General features: G+C 44.5%; 1 protein-coding gene across 2 annotated transcripts; it reads right to left on the reverse strand.

Annotated features, from left to right (window-relative positions):
• Nucleotides 1–1,097: 1,097 nt before the first annotated feature.
• On the reverse strand, nt 1,098–21,909 carry LOC100986607 (large ribosomal subunit protein uL29-like). Of its 2 annotated transcripts, XR_008621143.2 has the most exons (5): nt 21,509–21,909; nt 20,775–20,812; nt 20,593–20,664; nt 18,712–18,763; nt 1,098–1,819 (listed from the first exon to the last, which is right to left on the reverse strand). XR_008621143.2 is itself a non-coding variant. In XM_063596483.1 (3 exons), exons 1-2 carry the CDS (start codon nt 21,859–21,861, stop codon nt 20,779–20,781), a joined length of 387 nt encoding a protein of 128 aa, XP_063452553.1. In that variant the 5' UTR covers nt 21,862–21,909; the 3' UTR covers nt 18,744–20,664; nt 20,775–20,778. The 2 variants fall into 2 exon arrangements, 1 of the variants encoding a protein (XP_063452553.1); XM_063596483.1 differs by lacking the exon at nt 1,098–1,819 and having other exon boundaries at nt 18,744–20,664.
• Between the last annotated feature and the right edge of the window lie 3,305 nt (nt 21,910–25,214).

The raw sequence follows: 25,214 nt of genomic DNA on the forward strand, positions 1-25,214 counted from the left end.
ATGAAGTAAAGAAGACTAAAAGGTATGTTCAATTACCAGAAACTCAATTGTAAGACCAATTAGAATCTCTATAAGTTCTATTCATAGAGAATTTGCCTTCAAAGACTAGGAGAACATAGATGCAGGGCACTCCTTGATGTATTTTTATATAATTTCAGGTCTATTTTTCAGTTTCATTGCAATTATAAAATGACAAGCAAGCACTCCCAAAAGCCTGACAAAAATCACTGGATTCTAAAAAGGGTGTTTATTCGTATTTACATCTCAATGGCAATAACTCTTTTTTGCTTTTCGCTTTGAAATATTATAATACTAATATCTAGTCGGAAAGCGTGGCCATAAAATTACACATAAAAACTTATATGGTATGATGGTGAGAAATATTCTTTTGTATTCAAGTTTAATTTGACATTCCTTAAAGAAAGGGGTGTAGTTCAAAGCTGCAAAAGAGAAAGGAACATTTATAAACTACTGAGGGATTAAAAAGCAGAAACGAAGGCCTGTCATCGGGTTTGGCTAATAAGTGTATTTCATCCTCCAGCTAAGCAGCTGTGGTGGGCAGAAGGCCTGCTGGGTCACCTCCACTCACTTTGCTGTTCTCACTGGAGTGAGGTCAGAGGCTTCCCACAGGAGCACAGTCTGTCCCTTGGAGCAAGGAGCGACAGAGCTTGGCTGAGAGGAGAAGAAACATCACACCGCCCTCACCTGCTAGCCCTCACTTCCCTCTCTGTGGCTCCTCCGACGCTCCACTTTCTCCATAGGCAAAAAGCCACCTATATGTCACCTGTGCACCTGTGTGTTGAGTCTCTCGTGGAACATAATGTTGTACATTTTGAGAAAGACACAATTGCTAGATGGAGCATGAGAAGCCTCAGTCCCTTCCTAAGGGAAAGGGATTCAACCTCCTATCATTTTCCCCCAAGTTGCTGAAACTGTGTGGCCACATGGGTAAGCCTTGGTCAAAGCCCAGAAGGAGAGAAAAGCAGCAAGGCCTTGGGAGAGTCCCAAGAAGGCACCGGCAACAGGTCAGTGATGAAGGGAGAGAACGGAGGTCTGGGTGCCACAAAAAAGCAGCCACTGGAACTAACTCACCTGAGCATCTGGCTGCAGGTCTGTGCCCAGCAAACTGCTGTGACAGAAAGAGAGTCATACCAGATTTGCCAGTTGTGTGGACTTTGCCTCAGTTTCCTCCTGGTGACATGGGGTGATTGTGAGGATTGAAGGGTTAATCAAAGAATGCACTCAGAAAGTATCAGCTTTCATCCTGGGCTGAGTAGTCATGGCCAAGTCAAAACCCCAACTCCCTCGTGAGCTCGCCTCTCCAAGTTCTCACCTGCCGTAAATGCCTGGGCAGAAAGGAGCTCTGCAGCGCCTCTGAGGGATGGTCTCCAGATGCAGGTCAGGTCCACGATGACGTTTTCACCAGTCCTCCATGGAAGGAAAAGGAGGGAAATTTCGTGGGTGTCTGCGGGAGATAGCCCACTATAGTTTATTGGGAAGGAATGACCCTTTTTCCAGGATTATTGACTTCAGAGCTGCGCATGGCATGCAGGCTGCTGCTGGACACCTCCTCAGGGATCCATCCATGTTGACCACATGGACAGTGGTGCTTCTTGGAGCTGTGCAGCATGGCAACCTGGCATGCTCATTTGGTGACAGTGGATCGTGGTTGGTTTTCTCCTTTTCCTCCTCCTTTTCCTCCTCCTCACCTCCTTCTCCTCCTCAGTGTCCTCACTGGCAATGAGATGAAGAAGGAAAAGCTACCAAGGATGCAGCTCAAGAGCCAGTCTTCCATCACCCTGGGGAATAGAGTCCCAGCCTGGGCAAGAACGGAGAGAAGAGAGAGAGATAGAACAAGTTTACACTCTGTTTCCAAAAGGATGTCACAAATGAACTTAACAAAACTCACCAAGAAACCTCAGGCATAAGAGAAAGAAACGGGGAGATACCAGAATATACACCTACATTCCCTTTGTCCTATCCAGAAAAAAAAATGACATCTTCAAGTCATTCGTGGTACCCAATGGACATGACAAAGGTAAGCACCCGCATTCTGAAGCAACTCACTTCAACATATCATCCTCCCACTCACTTACTACACATGCTTTTCCATTTCTATTCTTTAATCTCCTCCATTTCTATTTTTTATTATCTAGTTTTCCCCGTTTTATTGATGTATAATGATTTACATATTCATGAGGCACATGTGAGTGTTTGCTCCATGCAAAGGATGTGTAATGATCAAGTCAGGGTAATTGGGAAATGCCTCACCTTGAGTGTTTATCATTTTTGTGTTGGCTTCAAGTCCTCTCTTTTAGTTACTTTGAAATATGCATAACATTGATGCTAAGTATCATCATCCTAGTGTGCTATCAAACATCTGAACTTATTTCTTCTATCTAACTATATGTTTGTACCCATAACCAACCGCTCTTCATCCCTCTTCCCCCACCACCCTTACTATTATTTTCCTTTTTTTTTTAAGACAGGGTCTGGCTCTGTCACCCATGCTGGATTACAGTGGCATGATCATAGCTTACTGCATCCTGGAATCCTGGGCTCAAGTAGTCATCCCATCTCAGCCTCCAAGTAGCTGGGACTACAGGTGTGAGCCACCATGCCCAGCTGATTTAAAAATATTTTGTTAGTCTGGGTGCAGTGGCTCACACCTATAATCCTACCACTTTGGGAGGCCGAGATGGGAGGATCGCTTGAGGTCAGAAGTTCAAGACCAGTCTGGTCAATGTAGCAAGACTGTATCTCTAAATAAATAAATAAATAAATAAATTGTTGTTGTGAAGGGGTGGAGTCTTGATAAGTTGCCCAGGATGGTTTTGAACTCCTGGTCTCAAGAAATCCTCTTGCCTTGGCCTCCTAAAGCAATGGGATTATGGGTGTGAGCCACCAGGGCTGGCTACCATTTCCATTCTTATGAGAAGCAACTAAACAGGGCATCAGGATGACATAGTAAGAGGAGTATAGGTTTGGAAAGCAGGGTTCCTAACGGGCAGTGAGTGGGACACTTGCCAATGCCAAACCTGAGAAATTAATTTATTTTCTCAAGGAAACCGTATCAGATGTTCCCTAAGGAGAGCATTTTGAGATTGAACGTAAACTTTCTCAGCCACATCAAAAAGCCTGGTAGTGAAGCACAGGGCATTCGACACAGTGAAGGGCGATCATTGGGCTGAGCCTCTGCCCTGTGCTCCCAGACCACAGTCTACAGAATCAACTTCTATAGACTGTAACCATTTGATCTAAATGCCAGAGCCTGGGATGCCCAAGGAAGATAAAAGCAAGGGTCATATTTGTGTTCCTTTATTTCACATCCATTGAACAACTGTTCAATGGGCACCTCCTATGTTCCTGTCTCTCTGGATGGGGTCCTGGGAGCCAGAAAAACAAAACAGACTTCCTCTCTCCAGAGTGTTCACAGCATGACGGGGGATGAGACAAAGCCAGTCCACAGCAGTGCAATTGTGCTTTAACTAAGCATGAAGGGGGTGTGTCCCATGCCAACCACATCTCCATAGCCCTGTGGGACAAGATGCACAGGACTTCCCTGATAAGAGAAAAACAGTCCTCTGATAGCACCTGGGGATGCACGCCACTATCTTCAGTGACTATTTGGAAGGATCAAAACCGGATGATGCCTTAACTCACGGCAGCAGCAGCTCTACTTCAGTGAAGAAAACCAACAGAAGTTCACGTTGCAACTGTGCTGTTTATGACCCCGAGGAAGCCATTGGGCCACCTGGGCTCTAGGGTTTCCCTGCTGGGAAACGATCCTTTTCATCTCAGGGAAGACAGTTATTATTATTATTATTTATTTATTTATTTATTTATTTTTTGAGACAGAGTCTCACTCTGTCGCCCAGGCTGGAGTGCAGTGGTGGGATCTCAGCTCACTGCAACCTCTGCCTCCCAGGTTCAAGCGATTCTCCTGCCTCAGCCTTCTGAGTAGCTGGGATTACAGGTGTGCACCACCACTATGCCCGACTAATTTTTGTAGAGACGGGCTTTCACCATGTTGGCCAGGCTGCTCTCGAACTCCTGACCTCAAGTCATCCACCTCCCTCAGCCTCCCAAACTGCTGGGATTGCAGGCGTGAGCCACCATGCCCGGCATTGGGGAAGACAATTCTCATTCAATTATGCAAGCCATTCTCTCTCTCTCTCCTCTCTTCCTCTCTTCCTCTCTCCCGCCCTCTCCCTTTCTCTGTCTTCCTTTCTCTCTCTCTCCTTCTCTGCCTCTTTCTGTCTTCCTTTCTCTCTCCCTCTCTCTCTCTCTCTGTCCCCCTCCCCCAATTCTGCCCCACCACCTGTCTTTGAGAAGAGAGAAGGGACAGCTGTGTTCCCTCCCTAGACACCCACTGGGGCTGCAGGACCAGGAGGTGGGCCGGTTCTGCTGACATCTGATGCTAACAAAAAGCATCAGCGAAGCCGCTGCTCAGCCTCTCCTGGCTGTAGGAGGAATCGCTGCTGTGGAACATGAAAAATTAATTAGGAGAAGATGAGTGCCTGGGCCTCCTTTCTTCTCAGACCCAACGGAATCAATAAAATCCTCAGCTCCTGCCAATAAAAGGCAAAATTGTGCATTACCCATGGACAGCCAGAGAGCTGTCAGAATTACAGAATATTGAAACTCGAAGGCCCCTAAATGTCCCCAAATTGTCCAAAGAGTCTTTGTGATTTATTCACTAACACAGTAAGTTGGTGGCAGGGGCTTGGTTCACACCTGTATCTCTGAATGGACTTGGACCACATGAGCCAGAATCAGGAATCCTCCTGCACTCACAAAATCATGGAGAGGAAAGGCAAGGGGGTTGCTTGCTGCAGAGAAACCCTAACTCCCTTTCCCTAGAGAAATGCCTCCAACTAGAAGTGGAAAGAAAGAAATAACACACCTGTGCTCACCCCCGCCTGGGCCCTGCCTTTGGCCGCTGGGTATACCGGTCTCCTCTATGCCCTCTGAGTAACAACAGAAACAAGAACTGAATCCCGAACAGTGGTGGCCAGGGAGGGCCTGCGTGGAGGCACGGCCAGTCTGCCACCTGCCTGCACTGCACCGATCTCTCCTGCGTGAGATCAGCCAGCAAGGCACGTCCACGGCCTGCCTGGGTTAAGTGGCTCTCAGATGAGGTAATAATGACAAAGCTCTCCTGAGCCTGGTGAGTTTTCCAGGCATGGAGTCAGGTCGCCTTATTTAGTCTGATTGTTAAAACCATTCTTTAAATATCCTGCTACGGGAATTTACGATGCCTTTTGAAGCTTTTGATTTAACTGGTAGTGTTTTCTTCCTCTTTTCCAGAGCTGTGAGGATGGGGAAAACTCTTTCCTTCCACCACGTGTTCTGGTGTTGAAAGGTCAACCTCAATGTTAGAGAAAACACAGCACCTGGCCCTGCTCCCCTTCTCTTCGCAGGTGAAGTCACTGAGTGACACGGTGTGTCAGGTGCCCTTGGGCTTGTGGGGGAAATGAGGACACTGATGTGTAAAAAGCCAACAGCCAAGGAGAGGACAGAGGCCACCCTGCGTAGATGCTGCCTCTACAGCAGGTGACGAGAAGCTGTTCTCCCCTCTTTGGTTTTATCAAAGCTGGTGAGCACAGTCCTGTCAGCAGACAGACGCGAGGGGACGTGGGTCAGGCGTGTCATCCACGGGATGGGCAGGGGCCCGACGCCAGCAGCAACCCGCATCTCCATTCAAGGGCATGGGCATAGGGTCATGGAGCGTGTGTGACTGATTTGGCCATGCCAGAAACACAGTCCTGGGGAAAAGAAGAACAGCAAGAGATCGCAGATGCTTCTCACCGTCTGGAATTTTCGTAACATTCTACTTTCCCCAAACCTCTTACTGGCAAAAGTCTTATCATCAATCATAATGAACTTTGAGTTCATTAAATTGAATTTTATGTTAATATGATTTTTTTTTGAGACAAAGTCTTGCTCTGTTGCCCAGGCTGGAGTGCAGTGGCACAATCATGGCTCACTGCAGCCTTGACCTCCAGGTCTCAAGCGATCCTCCCACCTCAGCCTCCCAAGTAGCTGGGACTACAGGCACATGTCACCATGCCTAGCTGATTTTTTAATTTTTTGTTGAAACGAGGTCTCACTATATTGCCCAGGCTGTATGTTAATATAATTTCCAAACATAGGACTAGGTGTAAAGATAGCAACAATTGCATTAAACATGAATGACGTTTGTGTAATGCTGTGAGCTGTTATCTGTACTTTTTTTTTCTTTTTTATCTTTTTTTTTTTTGAGATGGAGTCTCTCTCTGTCACCTCAGCTGGAGTGCAATGGCATGATCTCAGCTCACTGTAACCTCCGCCTCCCGGGTTCAAGTGATTCTCCTGCCTTAGCCTCCTGAGTAGCTGGGATTACAGGCGAGTGTCACCACGCCTGGCTAACTTTTGTAATTTTAGTAGTGACGGGGTTTCACCACGTTGGCCAGGCTGGTCTCAAACTCCAGACGTGAGGTGATCCACCCGCCTTGGCCTCCCAAAGTGCTGGGATTACAGGCATGAGCCACTGCGCCCGGCCTGGTACCTGTACTTTTGTGCAGTTGTGCAGTGACCATGTACCCAACAGCTGCTTCAAGTGCACGTAAGTACTTCCTCTCTTCTAACCATAGGACCAGGCCAAACTGGGCCTACTCTGTCGAGTTACCATGTAGGTATAACACAGCCAGAAACTGCAAGTCATGTAGCCTGAGCAATAGGAAAGGCGTTGACCCCTAATAACACCCACAACCAGTAAGTCCTTCCAACAGAACCAGAAGACTAGGACATGACCAGAACCTGAATGCTGGAACTATTTCAGATGCAAGGAGTCCATTGGCCCCAAAGATCGGGGTAAAATCTGCCTCAACATACCTTACTATAAATGGTCAAATGTGAAACCCTCCAGTCAGACCCTGCCAAGCCAACTATTCCTAAGTCCTTTTCCATGGCCCATGAGCCCTTAAAATTTGCCCCAGACCCCCAGTGGAGGAGACAGATTTCAGCCTCCCTCCTGCTTCCTTGCTGGTCTGTCTTGCAATAAAGCCTTTTTTTCTCAAAAGCCCATGCCATAGTATTGGTTTCTGTGTGCATTGGGTAGAGAGCCCATCTGCTTAATACGACTTTCTCCTGGGCCCCAACAATTGCCCTTGTCTGAGCTCCTTGAGGAAGCTCCATGTGCTTGTTCCAGGGACATCTCCCCTCCCCAAAAGGCCCCATCAACTGAGGGCTTCAGCAGAGGTTGGTAATGCCAGAAACCTAAGTGTCTGCTGGAGTAAGCTTGCTCCTACTACAAGAGAGAACCATGGCCCAGAGACTCCGTAATGTCAGCTATGCTGGGCTCTAGCGAGACACTTAGGCTGGACATTTGACTCACCTTCCATTGAAATAGGCCATGAAGACTAATCCCTTCAAGTCTCTCAGCCCTGTTCACTTTAGCCACCATGAGAAGCTGAAACTTCCCATGCAACAGCACCCTGATTTCTTGTCTTTTCTTCTTTTTTTTTTTTAGACAGGATCTTGCTGTTAGGCTGGAGTGCAGTGGCACAATCATGTCTCACTGCAGCCTCAAACTCCTGGGCTCAAGCAATCCTCTCACCTCAGCCTCCTGAGTAGCTGGGACCACAGCTGCCACCACACCCAGCTAACTTTTAAAAAATTATTTTTAGTAGAGACTGGGTTTCACTTTGTTGCCCAGGCTGGTCTTGAGCTCCTGGGCTCATGTGATCCTCCTGCCTCAGCCTCCCAAAGTGCTGGGATTACAGGCATGGGCCACCATGCCTGGCCTGACCTTTATTACTATATTCTTCATAACTGCCTAATATGAGCTACCTCTCTCCTCCCATCTTTTTTTCCTGGGAGTTTTTGTTTGTTTGTTTGTTTGTTTGTTTGTTTTTTGCCCTCAAAACAATTCCTTCGCTATCATTTCAGGTGGGAGCAATGGTAAATGTGTAGGCTTAAATTGCCGTCCCTTATGCAGAAGCCTCCAGTCACCTGTCTTTACTTGGGCCACTTCCAGTAGTCCCTCCCCTGAGCCTTCTCTGATTCCTTGTTGTTGTTGTTCTGTTTGGTTGGGATTATTTTTGTTATATTCTGTTTTGTTTTTTTGAGCCAGGGTCTCCCTCTGTTGCCAGGCTGGTGCGCAGGGGTGCCATCACGGCTCATTGCAGTCTCGACCTTCTGGGCTCAAGTGATCCTCTCACCTCAGCCTCCTGAGTAGCTGGGAATACAGCCATGAGCCACCACACCCAGCCAATTTTTTATTTGACATACTGATGACATATTAATCTCTCAAGGCCTGATGGGAGGGTTTGGGTGAGTTTTGGAGAGTGATAATGAATTAAAAGACCCGAGAAAGCTGAATGCTAAACCAGTATTGAAGGAGGCCAAGAATCAATCCAATTAACGCCAGAGAATTCCAAAGTCACAAGAATTGGTGGCAGTGGTTACCCCTAGAATACAGGTGTGTGTGTGTGCACATGTGTGTGTGCGTGTGTGTGTGCGTGCATGCGTGTGTGTGCACGTATGCATGTGTGTGCACGTGTGTGTGTGCATGTGTGTGTATGCATGTATGTGTGTGTGTGTGTAAAGGTAGGTCTAAATAAATAGTGCTAAGTTGCTTATGAGTTAGATCCTGAGATCCTCTCCCCAGCTCCCTCCATAGAGATGGGTGGATGCACCCTGTCTATCCCGGCAGGAGATGGGAGGCTTGTACTCTGAAGAAGGTCCCTGGACTAGAGATGGAGGCCCAGCTGGGAGTGAGGGCACCATACTGAAGCAAAAGGGCTGAGTAAACACTTATTTATCGATGCTGAAATCCCCATCCCTTTTCCCAAACTCAGGTCCCAGAATGCTGGTGGCGCATGCTACCTCTCTAGGTAGATATTGGAAGAGCCTTCACAGGGGCATCTCTCTATCCCTATAAGAAAGACTTAATGCTACTGACAGATTTTTCCAATGTAACAGCCCAGCTACTTTCCTTACAGCGATTCCTACAATTCCACCAGCCCCACCAACAAACTTAGAGTTTTCAACAGTTTTCTTAGTAAGCCACTCTTAAAAATGAGCAACCAAGAAAACCAGGCATTTGAGAAAAGCCCCTAAAATAGGTGTTAGCAACCAAAATAACAAACAGCAAAAGAAAACTTGAAAGAAACAGGGGTTACACAAGAAGAAGAAAATGCACAAACTTCTCTTTAGTATCATCAGAGAGAAAAGATATTGTTTTCATAAAACAAAAACAGAATGTCTTCAAACAGGAACATTCAGAGAAAAGAAAACTACTCTTAAAAATTAAAAATATGAGAAATTTAGCAGAAGCAAGGAAAGATAAAGTTGAAGCATTCACTCAGAAAGTGAAGCAGAAAGAAAAAGAGATAGATCATAGAAGAAATGATAAGAAAACTAGAGTCCAATTTAGGAGCTCTAACACCCAAAAGTAGTTCCAGGAAAGAGAAAAGAAATGGGAAGAAATTATTAAAAAAAAAAACATAATTTCCCAGAATCAAAAGGATTTATTTTTGTAAGGGTACAGGAAGTACCCAGGATATTGTCATAAAATTTCAGAATACCAGAGACAAACAATGGAGCAGAAATCAAAATGGCACCAGAAAAAGAAGGCAATGCGAGAATGTCTCTAAAATGTAAAAGGTATATTATTTCCAACATAGAACACTTGATCCAGTCAAATGATGAATCAGATTTCAGGACATATTAGAGTTCTCCAGAGAGACAGAACCAATAGAATATATATGTAGAGAGACAGCAATAAAAGAGGATCTATTAGAGGAATTTGCTCACGCAATTATGGAGGCTGAGAAGTCCCATGAAAGGGCATCAACAAGCTGGAGAAGCATGGAAGCCAGCGGCATGGCTCAGTCCAAGTCTGAAAGCCCTGAGAACTGGGGAGGCCCCTGGTGCAAGTCCTGGAATCCAAGGGCCTAATGCTCTGACTTGCAGGGTCATGAGAAGAAGGGCATTCCAGCTCCAGAAGATGGAGGTTGAATTTGCCTTTCCTCTGCCTCTTTGTTCTACCCAGGCCCCCAGCTGATTGGATGGTGCTACCCACACTGAGGTTGGATCTTCTCCCCTTAGTCCACTGACTAACATGCCAACATCCTCTGGGAAAATCCTTACAGACACATTAAAAAATAATGCTTTATCAGTTATCTAGTTGCCCTTAATCCAGTCAAGTTGACACTTAAAATTAACCATCAATCACATAGGATAAAATAAATGTTTCAATGTTATGATGGTAAAGTCTTATAAATTTACCTGTCATAAACCATGGGAACATCAATTATCCAAGGAAGCTATAAAATACTTAAAGAAACAAAAGAAAAGAAAAAGAGATGGCCACAGCAAACAGGGTGATATGGTTTGTCTCTGCGTCCCCACCCAAATCTCACGTTGAATTGTAATTCCCAGTGTTGAGGGAGGAACTTGGTGGGGACCCCAGTCTGGTGACTGGATCATGGCGGTGGATTTCCTCCATGTTGTTCCCATGATAGTGAGTGAATTCTCACGAGATCTGGTTGTTTAAGAGGGTGTGGCACTTCCCGTTTTGCTCTCTCTCTCTCTCCTGCCACCATGTGAACAAGGTGCTTGCCTCCCCTTTGCCTTTTGCTATGATCGTAAGTTTCCTGAGGCTTCCCAGCCTTGCTTCCTGTTAAGCCTGTGGAACTGGGAGTTAATTAAACCTCTTTTCTTCGTAAACTAGCCAGTCTCAGGTAGTTCTTTAAAGCAGTGTAAAAACAGACTAATACAGAGATTACAACAGGTTGATAGGAAGCAAGATCCGGGATAACAGCTAAGTTCCTGGCATAAAAGGCAGCCAGTCCAGACTACGGCATGTTAGAAAGAAGATGAAATTGATAGGTTATCTGTTGTGTTTGAATGTATCGAGAAAAAATTGAGACATGAACACAGGGTTTAGGGTTCAACTAATTATTAGGATTGGGTTGGTGATAGAAACCAAGCAAACAAGACAATGATTACTGCAGAGAAAGCAAAATATTTTTTATGAAAGCTAAAGTAATTACAATTTATTCCATGGCTAAGCTTTGATTAACATTTTAATTAAAAAATCATTTAAAAGTCATATTAGGCCAGGTGCGGTGGCTCACGCCTGTAATGCCAGCACTTTTGGAGGCCAAGGCAGGTGGACCACCTGAGGCCAGGAGTTCAAGACCAGCCTGGCCAACATAGCGAAAGCCTGTCTGTACTCAAAATATTTTTAAAATTAGCCAGGCGTGGTGGCAGACACGCGTAATCCCAGCTACTTGTGAGGCTGAGGCAGGAGAACCACGTGAGCCCAGGAGGCAGAGGTTTCAGTGAGCTGAGATCATGCCACTGCACTCCAGCCTGGGTAACAGAGTGAGACCCTGTCTCAAAAAAAAAAAAAAAAAAAGTCATATTAAAGTCATATTACGGTAAACCCTAAATATTGATCTTATCAATATTATGATAAAAGTATTTTTGGAGTTGGGATGGGAGAATCAAATAGGTGGATGTTTGTGGTGGTGGAAAAAGATAAAAGACAAATCCTCATATTTCATAACGGAGTGTAAATTGATATTGTAGAAAACTGAAAAATCAAGAAGTAGCCATCTAAGCATGTTATTTAGATACATGAAGGTAGATGCCAAAATAATCACCTAAAGGAGTTGAGCATGGAGCCCATTGGAAAAGGGATTTAAAAAGGGGAGAGAAGAAGCAGGGGCCTCTGCCTTTAGTACTTTAAAGCCTTTTAACACACTTGCTTTAAACTATGTCTGTGAATAAATTTGGTAAACAACAACATAATAAATAAAAGAAAAACAAAGTAATAGGTCAGGACATTTCTAACAGAGGGAACAGCGTAGCACGGCCTCAGCAACACAGAATGCTTTGTTCACATAGGGCTTAGGATACAAAGAGGAAAAGGCACAAAGAGGTGAGTCAGGGACTTCTATGACTTCTTAGGTTGTACAAAGCCCCCAAAAGAATATTCCTCATATCCTAATGCTGAGAGAAAGCTGGATCATCTACAAAATCAGAGCTTGTCTTGAACCCAATAGAGAGCCGAGGTTTCAAGGCAACCAAAGGAACTAAATTTTAAGGAGTGACAAGTGCCTACAAAGACAAATGAAACGTATTAACTTTTTTAACATTGGAAGAGCACAGGAGAAAGAAGTGGTGGTAGGAGCCTGTAGAAAGGAATCAGCTAAAAATTGAACAAATTCCTGAAAGCCATAGGTGGCTAACCTATCCATTTAGAACTGAGAGTCAGATACATAGAAAGTTTGCACTCATCCCAAGATCTTCTCCATGAATCTCCACACGGCAGCTGCAAGAAAGATTGGAGGCAGCTAGGGGAAGGGACCAGAGAGAGCTCCTGTCATTGACACGGGTGTGCAGGAAGCAAATGCTGCCTCTCAGGACAGGCATGAAACACCACTTGCTTCCTCAGACCTTTGTCTGCTATGAAGCAATCACCTCATGCCATGAGGGAGCAGCAACAACCCTTTCTCCCCCAGGGATGGTGAAGAAGAGGAAGAAGAAATCCTGTCTGCTTCTAAGGGAGGAGTAAAAAACCCTCTACCCTGCCCCTACCCCCGAATTATCCAAAGATCTACTGTGTCTGGAGGAAGGGTAGAAGCATCAGTTGTCTGCTCCACAAGGAGGGGCAGGAAAATGTCATTGACCCAGGATCCTGTGCCAATACATAACAGGGGTCTGCTCTTGCAGGGAAGTGGTAGGAAATACTCTCCTGCCCAAGACCTACCAAAGACACAAGGCAAAGTTCAGCTGTGATGGGGGGAAAAGGGAGGAATCCCAAGAAGTCCTCACACCTGAGGCACCCAGGTCCTGCCTAAAACTGAGCTGGACCAAGAGAAGTGAGAACCTGCCTACCACTCACAATGAGCCCAGCACTGAGTAATAATAGTAGTCTTCCACTACAGAAGGGGAAGATGTGGGTAGGGAACCCCTATCAGATTGGTGTGCAGAGATGACTGAAGCTGAAAGTGGATCACAAACATGAGAAGTCCCTCTGGCAGGCCACCATGGGGGAATATGAAGCCTGTGGTGCACTGAAGATAACAAACAACAACATTCAAATACTTCTGAACTACTAACTAGATTGACTAACCACTCCACACACATATTAATGCCATGAAAGAAGAGATGTTTCTATTTCTAAGTGTAAATGTTATTTACCTAATTCACTACTGTTCTGTAAATGATAACCATCATTCGATAACAGGTTACAAGATACACAAAAAATCAAGGAAAACACAACTTACTGTCAGGAGACAAAGGAATCAATAGAATCAGACCCAGAGATGACTCAGATGACGTAACTATTGAACAGAGACTTTAACTGTGATGAATATGTTAGTACCCAGTAGAAAAGATGGGCCAAAGCATGAACAGATAAGAAATTTAAGCAGGGAAATGGAAAGTCTCTTAAGAAGTCAAATGGAAATGCTAGCAATAGAAAATACAATATCAGATAGCAAGAATTTCTTTGATAAGCTTATTAGAAAGCTGGACACAGCTAAGGGAAAAAGTTAGTAAACTTGAATATAGATAAAGTAGATTATTCAAAATGAAACAAAGAGAAAAAAGAGTAGGAAAAACCAGCAGGGAATCTATTGACAGTTGGACGATATCAAATGGTCTGACATTTGTGGATTTTTTTTTCAAGACAAAGTCTCTCTTCATTGTCCTAGCTGGAGTGCAGTGATGCAATCATTGTTCACTGTAACCTTGAATTCCTGGATTGAAGTGATCCTCCCACCTTAGCCGACTAAGTAGCTAGGACTACAGGTGCATGACACCATGCCAGCTAATTTTTAAATTTTTTGTAAAGATAGGGTCTCCCTATGTTGCCCAGGCTGGTCTTGAACTCTGGGCTTCAAGGTATCCTCCCACCTTTGCTTTCCAAAGTACTCACTGGGACAACAGGCATGAGCCACCGCACCCAACCCATTCGTGGAACTTGCATCAGAGAAGAAGAGAAGAAGGAGGAGCAGAGAGAAAGGAGGAGAAGAAATATTTGAAGAAAAAATGGATGAAAATGTTCCAAAATTAATGAAAAACAACAAACCATGGATTTAAGAAGCTCAGAGAGAACCCAGGCAGGATAAATAAAATGCACACATACACAAATATACAAAAACACACACTAAACACATCAGTTAAACTGCTGAAAGATAAAGTGAAAATATTATGAGCAGCTAGATGGAAAAAATGAGTCTGAAGAGGTAACAAAAGACCAGATCACAAGGAATTTATATGCAGATCACAAGGAGTTTTTATACCATGCAAACAACTTCGGGTTTTTTTCCTTCCTGATGGCAAAGAGAAGACACTAGCACATTTTAAACAGGGAAGTGTTCTGATCAAATCTGCATTTTACAAAGATCTCTCTAGCAGCAGTGTGGAGAATGATTTGGAGGCGGTAAATCATAAAAATGGATAAGTCTGTTGTGATATATTCCTATAGGGAAACAAAACAGAGAAAACAAATGAACCAGAGCTAAACATATTACCATGGATGAATTTCATAAGCATAAAGTTAAATAAAAAATCAACTTGCAGAAGAAAATGTACACTAGAACACAATTTATATAAACTTAAAAGCAATGTTGTTAAGGAATGAGACATTTAAAAATAAAAATCATAGGAATGTTAAACAGAAAAGTAAAACACCCTGGGAAGGGATAGACAAGGGATGCAATCAGCAGAAAGTACACAAAGGTTTTAAAGACATTGGTAATATTTTATTTTATTCTATTATTATTACGGTTTGTTTGTTTGTTTGAGACAGAGTCTTGCTCTGTCTCCCAGGCTGGAGTGCAGTAATGCAATCTTTGCTCACTGCAACCTCTGATTCTTGGGTTCAAGTGATTCTCCTGCCTCCAGCTCCTGTGTAGCTGGGAATACAGGTGGGCACCACCATGCCTGGCTAATTTTTGTATTATTAGTAGAGACAGGGTTTCACCATATTGGCCAGGCTGGTCTCAAGCTCCTGACCTCAAGTTATTTGCCCGCCTCAGCCTCCCAAAGTGCTGAGATTACAGGTGTGAGCCACCATGCCCGATCAGTAACATTTTATTTCTTAAGAATATGGGTGTTGGTTTTATTATTTTAATTTCCCTTTGATATTTGAAATATAGCATAATAAATTTTGAAAATAAAACTAGCAAAAAATAAATTTTCTGTCTATAAATATTTAATGAAAAAATAGACAAATAATTTTGAATCTCTCCAAAGAAGATACACAAATAATCAAAAAGCACATGAAAACATGCTCAGTATTAGTAGTCAGTAGAAAAATGCAAATCCAAACCCCAATAAGATATCACGTCACATTCACTAGGATGGCTAGAGTAGAATAGACAGAAAACAGCAAGTGTTGACAAGGACATGGACAAATTGAAGGGCCCATACATTGATGATTAAGAATGTAAAATAGTGCAGCCATTTTGAAAAACAGTTGGAAGTTCCCCAAAAAGTCAACCATAAATCCAGCCATTGTACTCCTAGATATATACCCAAGAGAAATGAAAACAGCTGTGTAAACAAAGACTTGGACATAAGTGTTTATAGCAGCATTATTCATCATTGCCAAAAGGTGTAAACAACCCAGACATCTATCAGTAGCTGAATAGATAAACAAAATGTGGTATATTTGTACCATGAGACATTATTCAGCCGTAAAAGGCAAAAGAGATCTGAATAGAAATCAGAGTATTCAACCATGAAAGAATGAAGTTCTGATATACACTGCCACATGGATGAACCTTGTCGACAGTATGCTAAGTGAAAGAAGCCAACAACAAAGGACCACGTGTTGAATGATCGAATTCTTATGAAGCATCCAGAACAGGCAAATGTATGGAGACAGAGAATCAATTAGTGTTTGCCAGGAGCTGGGAATAGGGGAGAATGGGAAAAGACTCCTAATGGGTATGGGATTTCTTTTTGGGGTGATGAAAATATCCTGGGACTACATGGCTGTGGTGGCTGCATGACCTGTGAATATACTGAAAACCACTCGATTGTACATTTTTGAAAGGTAGAGTTTATGAATAATATTTTAATTAAATATAATTAATTAAAATTAAGCTAATGGGAGGAAGATGTTGATAAATAGTATAGGCCAGGCATAGTGGTTCATGCCTGTAATCTCAGCATTTTGGGAGGCTGAAGTAGGAGGATTGCTGGAGGCCAGGAGTTCAAGATCACCCTGGGCAATATAGCAAGACCCCATCTCTACAAAAGTATTTAAAACTTAGCCAGGCATGGTGGCACACACCCATAGTCCTAGCTCCTCAAGAGGCTGAGTCTAGAGGATTGCTTGAGCCCAGGAGGTCAAGGTTACAGTAAGCCATGATCATGCCATTGCATTCCAGCCTGGATGACAGAGTAAGATCTTTTCTCTAAAAAATAAATAAATAAGTGTTTAGATAACTTGTTCTCCACAGACATGAAGGATGTTACAATACCGATGGAAAGGCAAAGTTTGAAGGGAGAGGAGAGAAGCACCCAATGCCAGAAATAACGGAGAAGGTCGCTGAAGAGGCTGAGGGGATGGAAGCTAGAGTACCACTGGGGAAACTTTCTCATACCCAATGGCATGAGAAAGGGAGGATGCAAGCTGCAAGCCTGCAGCTGAGTGGGTACATAGAAGATACAAAAGTTAAGAGGTTGCCAAGACACTGTGGAGGCCAGATCTGATATGGGGTCTGAGGGGAAGGGAGGCGTCCATGGTGATCAATGGATGCCTTGGGAGTTTTGACGCCAGGTGCCTGGGAAACACCAGTTAGGAAACAGAATCACTTTGGGGACAAAGACAAGGTCTATTTTGAGTATGCTGAATTCGATGCATTGGCAGGACATTCAAGTGATGATGTTCAGCAAGCCGTTAGAAACTTAGAATTCCACGAAGTGGTCAGAGGTGGAGATGTGTTCCAGGAGAGAAAGATACAAAAATAACAGCTGAAATTGTGAGAGTGAGTCATCTCCCTGAAGAAGCCAGTGGAGAAGGGAGAGAAGAAGGCCAAGGAAAGACATTGAAGGATGTCCACTCCAAAGAGAGGACAACATAGAAGGACCCATGGAGACAAACAAAGTGTGTTCCAGAAGAAGCAGGGTAATAGAAAGAAAAAAGCAGCATAAAGCCGTAGAATAGGCGAGCTTCATACACAAAAGCGGGTAAAATGGTATTAAATGTTACCATACAGAAGGTAATAACTACTAAAAGGCTTTTGGAAATGATGAGGTCTTTGACAATTCTGATGGAAGAGTTTTTAATGGAGGGCAGGGATGGGATCCAGAGTCCTCTCCAAGATGAAAGTTTAGGAAAGCTGAGTGCCAGAACCACATAATAGGACCACTCACTGCTCTTGACTTCCCATAAGAACAAAGCCAGAAGGACCCTTTTTGGCAGATAATGCTCAACTCAGTCTTAGAATATGACATTCAACTACACAGTCATTGCACTCTGTAGTATTCCATCCTGAAAGCCAGAATCAGACCAAAAGGTTCTCAGGTATCCCAAAAAATAGCATCTAGAATATCATCGTTGAAAGGTGCTAGGATACCACATAGCCTACCCTCTGCATTTTTAGATGGGAAAAATTGAAATTATCTACATTTGGCTAAATTAATTTCCAAAAGATCTTCAGCCTTTTGGCAGCAGAGGCAATTCTATAACCAGAAATCTCTGGCTCCTTCATTATCATTGTGTCTCCTGGGAATACATCACTTGCCTCTGTGAAATAACCTCTGATGCCCTTTAAGAGGTGACAGAAAGAAGCGGTGGAGACATACAATGCCTGGAAAAGTCTGACTCTTAGCCTGGCCTGATGGAAATGTGCTCAGCTTACTTTATGAAGGTCTTCCAGCTATAAAAGCAGAAGACTCGCTCATCTGTCATTGATTTGGTGAATCTAGTAGAACGTTCTTTTTCTGCCCTTGTCACAATGATTTTTGTTGCAATGTGTCAACTGGGATGTCAATGAATGACAGCATTTATCCAACAACACAGTCAAATCATCTTAAGAGAGCTCCACATGGCTGAGGGAGTGAGTCCTGCTGCTCAATGGAGGTGAGAATTTTGCCTCAATTACCAGCAGAAGGCCTCTTTCCCCCCCATTTAGTATAGTAATGTGTCTGCACCTAGGTTTTCCCGCCTTTACTTTTTAAATAGCCTTATGCTTTATATATACCGTACAAGTCACTCATTTAATGTGTTCAATTCAGTGGTTTCTAGTATATTCACGGAGTCGTATAACCATCACTGTGGTCAAAATTAGAATATTTTCATCACCTTTAAAAGAAAACCCATAACTTGTAGCTATCATTTACCTATCCCTATGACTCAGCCCACCCCTAGCCCTAAGCAACCACAAATCTACTTTCTCTATAGATTCCCCTATTCTTGACTTTCATATAAATTGATTTATATAATATCTGGACTCTTGAGACTAGTTTCTTTCACTTAGCATCATGTTTTCAAGGTTCATCCATGTTGTAGCATGTGTCAGTACTTCACTCCTTTTATGGCCAAATAATAGTTCACAGGTGGTGTGGATATGTTTTGATATCCATCAGTTCATTGATGGACATTTGGGTTGTTTCCACCTTTTGGCTATTGTGAAGAATGCTGCAATGAATATTCATGCACAAGATTTTGTGTGGAGCTCTTTGGAGTCCTACCATGCTGATGATTAAGTCCTGTGCCTTGTCCTGAGCTTTCTCTGTCCTCCTCCTGGAAAAGATAAGAGCTTCTTAATGCACTTAGCCTTTCATTACTTTCTTCTAATCATCAATCATGCTTAGATCATCAATAGCTCCTCAGTTCTGTTGTCCTTGTAGTAACTATTCCCCACATATTCCTAAAATACCAGATACCTCCACCAGCTAGAACATTCCTTCCCTCTGGCCTACCATTCAGTAGAGCAGCAAGTCATAAAAACTGGGTTACGGGTTACCACTTTGTGCCATGTCTGTCTTTGCTCCACTGACCACCAGCTATGGGGTCCCCATTGCCAGCCAGAGAGGGATTCAGCTCTCAAACCTCATCTAGCCACTTGCTTTCCTTTTCTTCCTCCCTCCCTTCTTCCTTCCTTTCCCTTTTTCCTTCCTTTCTCTTTTTCTTTCTTTATTCCTTCTTCCCCTCCCTCCCTTCCTTCCTTTCTCTCTCTCTTATCTCTCCTTCCTTCCTTTCTTTCTTTCTTTTTTTCTTTCTTTCTCTTTCTTTCTTTCCTTCCCTTCTTTCTTCCCTCCCTCTTCCCCCACCTCCTTCTCTCTTTCTCAGCAAGGTCTCACTCTGTCAGCCAGGCTAGAATGCAGTGGTGCAATCATAGCTCACTGCAGCCTCAAACACCTGGGTTCCAGAGATCCTTCTGCCTTAGCCTCCCGAGTAGTTGGGACTTAAGGAGTGCACCACCATGCCCAACTCATTGAAAAAAAATGTAATCGTTACAGGGTCTCACTGTGTTGGCCAGGCTGTTCTTAAACTCCTGGCTTCAAGTGATCTTCCCAACTTCGCCTCCCAAAGTGCTGTGATTACAGGTGTGAGCCACCATACCGAGTCATCTTCTCTTTCTCAAATCACTTCCAGCACCAACCATTGCAGATTGGGTTCTCCAGTAAGCAGACAGTGAGGTGGATAGTAGGCAGGATAAGTATTTATTATGGAGGGCCCTTGGGTCAACAGCTGTGTCAGGAAGGAAACAGAAGCAGGATTGGGCAGAGGGAGAAGTTGAGATTGATGTAGGGTTAGTGACAAACTCAGATGACCCATAAGGAGTTCTGGAACTAACACGGTCCATGTTGTCTGTCCCATGTTGGTCCAAACTGGCCCAGCCTTTATATCCCTGCCGTGATTAGTCACTGGATGTGGCCTTCCTGTCTGCATACACACTTCCAGCAGGTGAGGCCACAAATCCTCCTGCAACAGGGGATCTGGTGCTGCATCTCTACCTCCAACACAAGGCTTTATTGGAAGGAGTCTTCAACACATTTTTGGAAGCAGAAACCCTCTACTTGTATTTAATATCCTCCCCATGGGAAAGGATGATACATCATTTCAGGGCTTCCTTAGAGAGGCTAAGGAATGCTCTGTCCTGTTCTTTGAGAAGGTGTGAGGGTGTGTGCTTTTGCATATTGGGCCATCCCTCTTTGGCCACAGCATTCCTGTTCTTCTTCATAACATTGAGTAGTCAAGTCTTAGTACAGAAACTAGTACAAAACTGCTAAGGTAAGAGCTGGGAGGGTAGAATGATGTTGGAGGCTGAGTACAGGGAGAGGAAGAAAAGAGAAACCCAGGAGAATCTGCAAGCCCTTAACATCAGCGATGTGGAGGAAGCTTAATAAACAGTATTTGATGATGATGATGCAGGAACATCAGCGGCATATAACCCCTTGTCACTTTTTCTTTGTACAAAGAATAATCTCTCCCTCAAACACACACACACACACACACACACACACATACACACACCTCCCACATGTATTTTTAGCTTCATATCTCAAAGCACTCAACAAGCTTAAAATTCATGTACCAGCCACCTGCAAAGACCATCTTGTACTCACAGAAATGCAGCCTGTCCTAAAACAACAGCTGTTCAGTGCAGGGCAATGCCACAGAGGAGCCCAGGGCAGGACCTGAAGACAAATGACATGGCTGAAGCAGCAGGTGGACTCTAAGTAGCAGGAATATGGGAGCAGATGGTGGAAAATACAGGGAGCAGCAAAAAAGAGCTTCATAATCTCACCTCTTTACCAAAAGTGCCCTGGACTCTGCCCACTGGATCTAGTAAACAAGAAAAGAAAATATTTTAAAAGAAATACACATCACAGTCATCCTGTAACAACAGTAGTCTACATAGAGCCAGCTGCGTCTAGGTGGATGGGTGGTTGGGACTTAGACAGCAGGCACTTATGAAAAAAACAGTTTACATTGTTAGAGTTAGAATTTAGAGGTTATAATAGAATTTGGCTGCAGGTAGTCCCCAGATACTTGGTGTTTTTGTAGTTGTTTAGAGAATTTACCTTTACTGGATCTCAAGTGAACTATGGTGGTGACAATAAACAGGGAATCATTTACAAAAACAAACCAGGATGACATTTAAACCTTTCATTTCATTCTCATGGGCTTGGAACCTACAGAGATAAGTATGCAGACAAAAGGGCTCAGATTACAGCCCAAAATAAACACAAAAGCTACATCTATCCATTTCCCTCCCTTCCCTTCTCTTTCCCTTCCTTCCTCCCTTCTTCCTTTTTTCTGGGGATGGGGGACAGGGTATCGTTCTGTCATCCAGGTTGGAGTGCAGTGAGATGACCACAGCTCACTATAGCCTCCACCTACTGGGCTCAAGCTGTCCTCCCACCTCAGCCTCCCGAGAAGCTAGGACCACAGGCATGCACCACCACACCCGGCTAATTTTTTTTTTCTCAGCCAGCTGTGCTTTATTGACAACGTGCTCCTCAGGCCTTGACCGCGTACTTCCGCAGCAGGCACAGCCGCTCCTTCCACTGCTGCTTCTTGGTCTTCAGTTGCTCCTCGTGCTTGTTGAGCCGGCGGCGCATGGCGCGTGTCTTCTTAGGCCGCAGGTCCAGGGGCTTGTACTTCTTGCCCTTGTAGAATTTCCTGAGGTTTTCTTTCTGAGTCTGGTTAATAACTGTGAGAAAATGGGCAATGGATTTGTGGACGACTCGGATCTTAGAGAGCTTGGAGGCCGCACCGCCTGTCACTTTGGCGACGCGCAGCTGGGACAGCTCCACCTTCAGGTCATCCAGCTGTTTCCGCAGCTCCTCCTTCTTCTTCCCGTGAAGATCTCGAGCCTTGATCTTGGCCATTGCTGCACAGGCCGCCGACGCCGACGCCTGTTCCCACACCTGGCTAATTTTTTAATGTTTTGTACAGGTGGGATCTCACTGTGTTGCCCAGGCTGGTCTCGAACTCCTGGACTCAAGCGAACTCCTCTCACCTCAGCCTCCAAAAGTGCTGGGATTACAGACATGAGCCACTGCACCCAGGCTTCCCTTCTTTCCACAAACATGTTTTTATTATATTTTTTCTTGGGCTTCCACGAAGTTAGATAAATATATCTCTTTTTGGAACAGGAAAGTGCATGCTAAAAATATCAGATGATTTTTCTCATTTTGATTTTTTTTAAATATTGCACTGAAGACATTGGAAAAACAGTAAAGGAAAGAAACTGGTTCAGAGCCACATCACTCCATCAGCTGCCTGTCTTTATTCGTCCTTTTTTCCTTTCAACCCTTGTCTGTGGAATTGAACGCCTTGCATGGAAAGAGTCACGTGATAGGTGTAGTTTTTCTCCTCTGCGTTTTTCACTTAATTCTGATCTTCACCTCTTTTCTTGTCGCAGCAGCTCTCCTTTGCCATTCACACTAGAGCATAAACTGGGAGAAAGTAGGAATTTGGGCTGCTTTGTTTACTGTTTCATTCTTCAATACAGCGCTTGGCATATTAGAAGCATTCAATAAATATTTGTTGAATGCATCATCTTCATAATTCTACTTGTTAACAATGGCTTAGATTCCATTAAGTAGACCACAGGGTTACTGCTGTTGAAGGTTTAATTTGCCTCCAACTCTTCACTTGCATATGTACAACAAAATAATAGCCATCACCGTACATACAGATTTTTTCCTTCATTTTACTTTATTTTATTATTTTATTTTATTTTTTGAGATGGAGTCTCTCCCTGCTGCCCAGGCTGGAGCACAGTGGTGCAATCTCGGCTCACTGCAGCCTCTGCCTCCTGGGTTCAAGTGATTCTCGTGCTTCAGCCTCCCGAGTAGCTGGGATTACAAGCGCCCACCACCACATCAGGCTAGTTTTTGTATTTTTAGTAGAGCTGGTTTCTCCATGTTTTGCCAGGCTGGTCTCAAACTCCTGACCTCAAGTGATCCACCAGCCTCGGCCTCCCAAAATGCTGGGATTACAGATGTGAGCCACCGTGCCTGGCTTCCTTCATTTTAGCTATTTCCTTTATTTTAGTTATTTCCGTAATTGAAATCTCAAGGATGGGGTCCATGGTTGAAGTGGTCTTACATTTTCATGCATCATAATATATGTTTCCAAACTACTTTCCAGAAAGGAAACTACTTTCCAACATAGACTGCTGCTAGCGAAGCCCACCCGAGCGCATTATCAGACAGCTTTCCAGCTGACTGTGAGGGGTGGGGACCAGGCACGGGACCAGATGGCAAGCAATGACAAGAGGATCCGCTTGTAAATCCTGGGAACTCTCGCTGCCTTCCATCTCCTGCTTTCCTCTGGTGTCCGTGCACCCAGATGCTTCCTTCAAGTCATCTCCTCTCTCTTATTTGGTTTAAATTAAGAGTAAGCGAGGAGCTGGAGCTCGTCTCGGTGCCAATTCTGACAGGAAGTTGGACAGCCGCGATGCCTTGTGGAGCTCTTGGATTCCATGTGGGCCGAACGCAACCTTCACACGTCTGCAGCCTCCATCTGCTGCTTCGTCACAGGACATCATCCTCTGTCCAGGCATTGCTTAGTTTGCACAAGACGTGTCTGTGTAAAAATGCTTCACCGCTCACTCCTCCGCAGCTGCCTCTGCTGAGCCACACAGCGCCCATCGCTCTACATCTATTGGGAGCACACAGGGCATCATCCCATGGAGGAAATTCACACAGAACTTACAGGGCAACTACATCTATGAGCTGCCAGTGTTATCCCACATGTGCTCATTGGAAGGAATTGTAGAAAAGATATTGGACGTCCTTGTCGGAAGCCCTTGTTCTATTTCCGGCTCTGAGAAGCTGTAAAACCTTGGATGAATCACTCACTGCCTGCAGTCCTCAGTCTCCCTCTCTACCAAAGAAGGAGAAGAACAGCTGTTCTTGCATCTCACATGGTGGTGGGGAGAATCGAATGAAACACTGTGCATGAACGCTTTGCAAACTGTGAAGTGCTGTGAGATATAGAGCACTGGTATTGTCATTTGAATGCCAATTCTGAAGTACCCAGAGAGCAAATGGGTGACAGAGGCCATGGTTTGCTTTCCCCACAGCCATTCTACACCTCTTTCAAGGCCAGTTGTGTTCAAGTCGCACCTGGCTTTATGTCCGGCACCCAGGAATGAATCACGGTTGAGCTAAATGAATCACGGAAATCTCATTCCTTCTTTGCTCCTTTGAGGCAGGCATGTGATTCAACAGAGATCCAGAACACTTGGGGAAAGATGCTCCTCCGTGATAGAAGGAGAGAGCTCTCCCCGCCTCCTAGCTTGGACGTTGTCTTGTGAGGACTTGGTGCTATGTGCTGCAGCTGCACAGAGCTGGCACCAGAAAAAGGAAAGCCAAGAGCAGCCGATCGCGGGCCCCGATGCTGTGGAAACAGTACATGAACCACCTCTGGGACTGCCAATCTCCAGACTTCTGATGTGCGATTTGTGAGTAAAATTTTGTGACTTACATCAGACATTCTCCTACCTAAAGGCACAAAGGGGAGAAACAATGGGTGATGGAAACGATCAAGTCTTACCAGTGGATGAAATTGAACACGTTTTTCCAGCAGGCTCAATTCTTTGCCCTCTTGTCTCCGTCGACTTTGCTTTATTGTGGTTCATTCCTTTTTTTTTTTTTTTTTTTTTTTTTTGAGACGGAGTCTCGCTCTCGCCCAGGCTGGAGTGCAGTGGCACGATCTCTGCTCACTGCAGGCTCCGCCTCCTGGTTTCATGCCATTCTCCTGCCTCAGCCTCCCCAGCAGCTGGGACTACAGGCGCCCGCCACCTCGCCCGGCTAATTTTTTGTATTTTTAGTAGAGACGGGGTTTCACCGTGTTAGCCAGGATGGTCTCGATCTCCTGACCTCGTGATCCGCCTGCCTCGGCCTCCCAAAGTGCTGGGATTACAGGCGTGAGCCACTGCTCCCAGCCTGTGGTTCATTTCTTAGATTGCAGCAAGCGGCTGGGCGTGGTGGCTCATGCCTATAATCCCAGCACTTTGGGAAGCTGAGGTGGGAGGATCACTTGAGCCCAGGAGTTGGAGACCAACCTGGCAACATAGTGAGACTGTATCTCGACAAAAAATTTAAAAATTAGCTGAGTATGGTGGCACATACCTGTAGTCCCAGCTACTAGGGAGGCTGAGATGGGAGGATCATTGATCCCAGGAGGTTGAGGCTGCAGTGAGCTGTGACTGTGTCACTGCACTCAAGCC

Source organism: Pan paniscus, chromosome 1 (genome assembly GCF_029289425.2).
Source record: "Pan paniscus chromosome 1, NHGRI_mPanPan1-v2.0_pri, whole genome shotgun sequence".
NCBI lineage: Eukaryota > Metazoa > Chordata > Mammalia > Primates > Hominidae > Pan > Pan paniscus.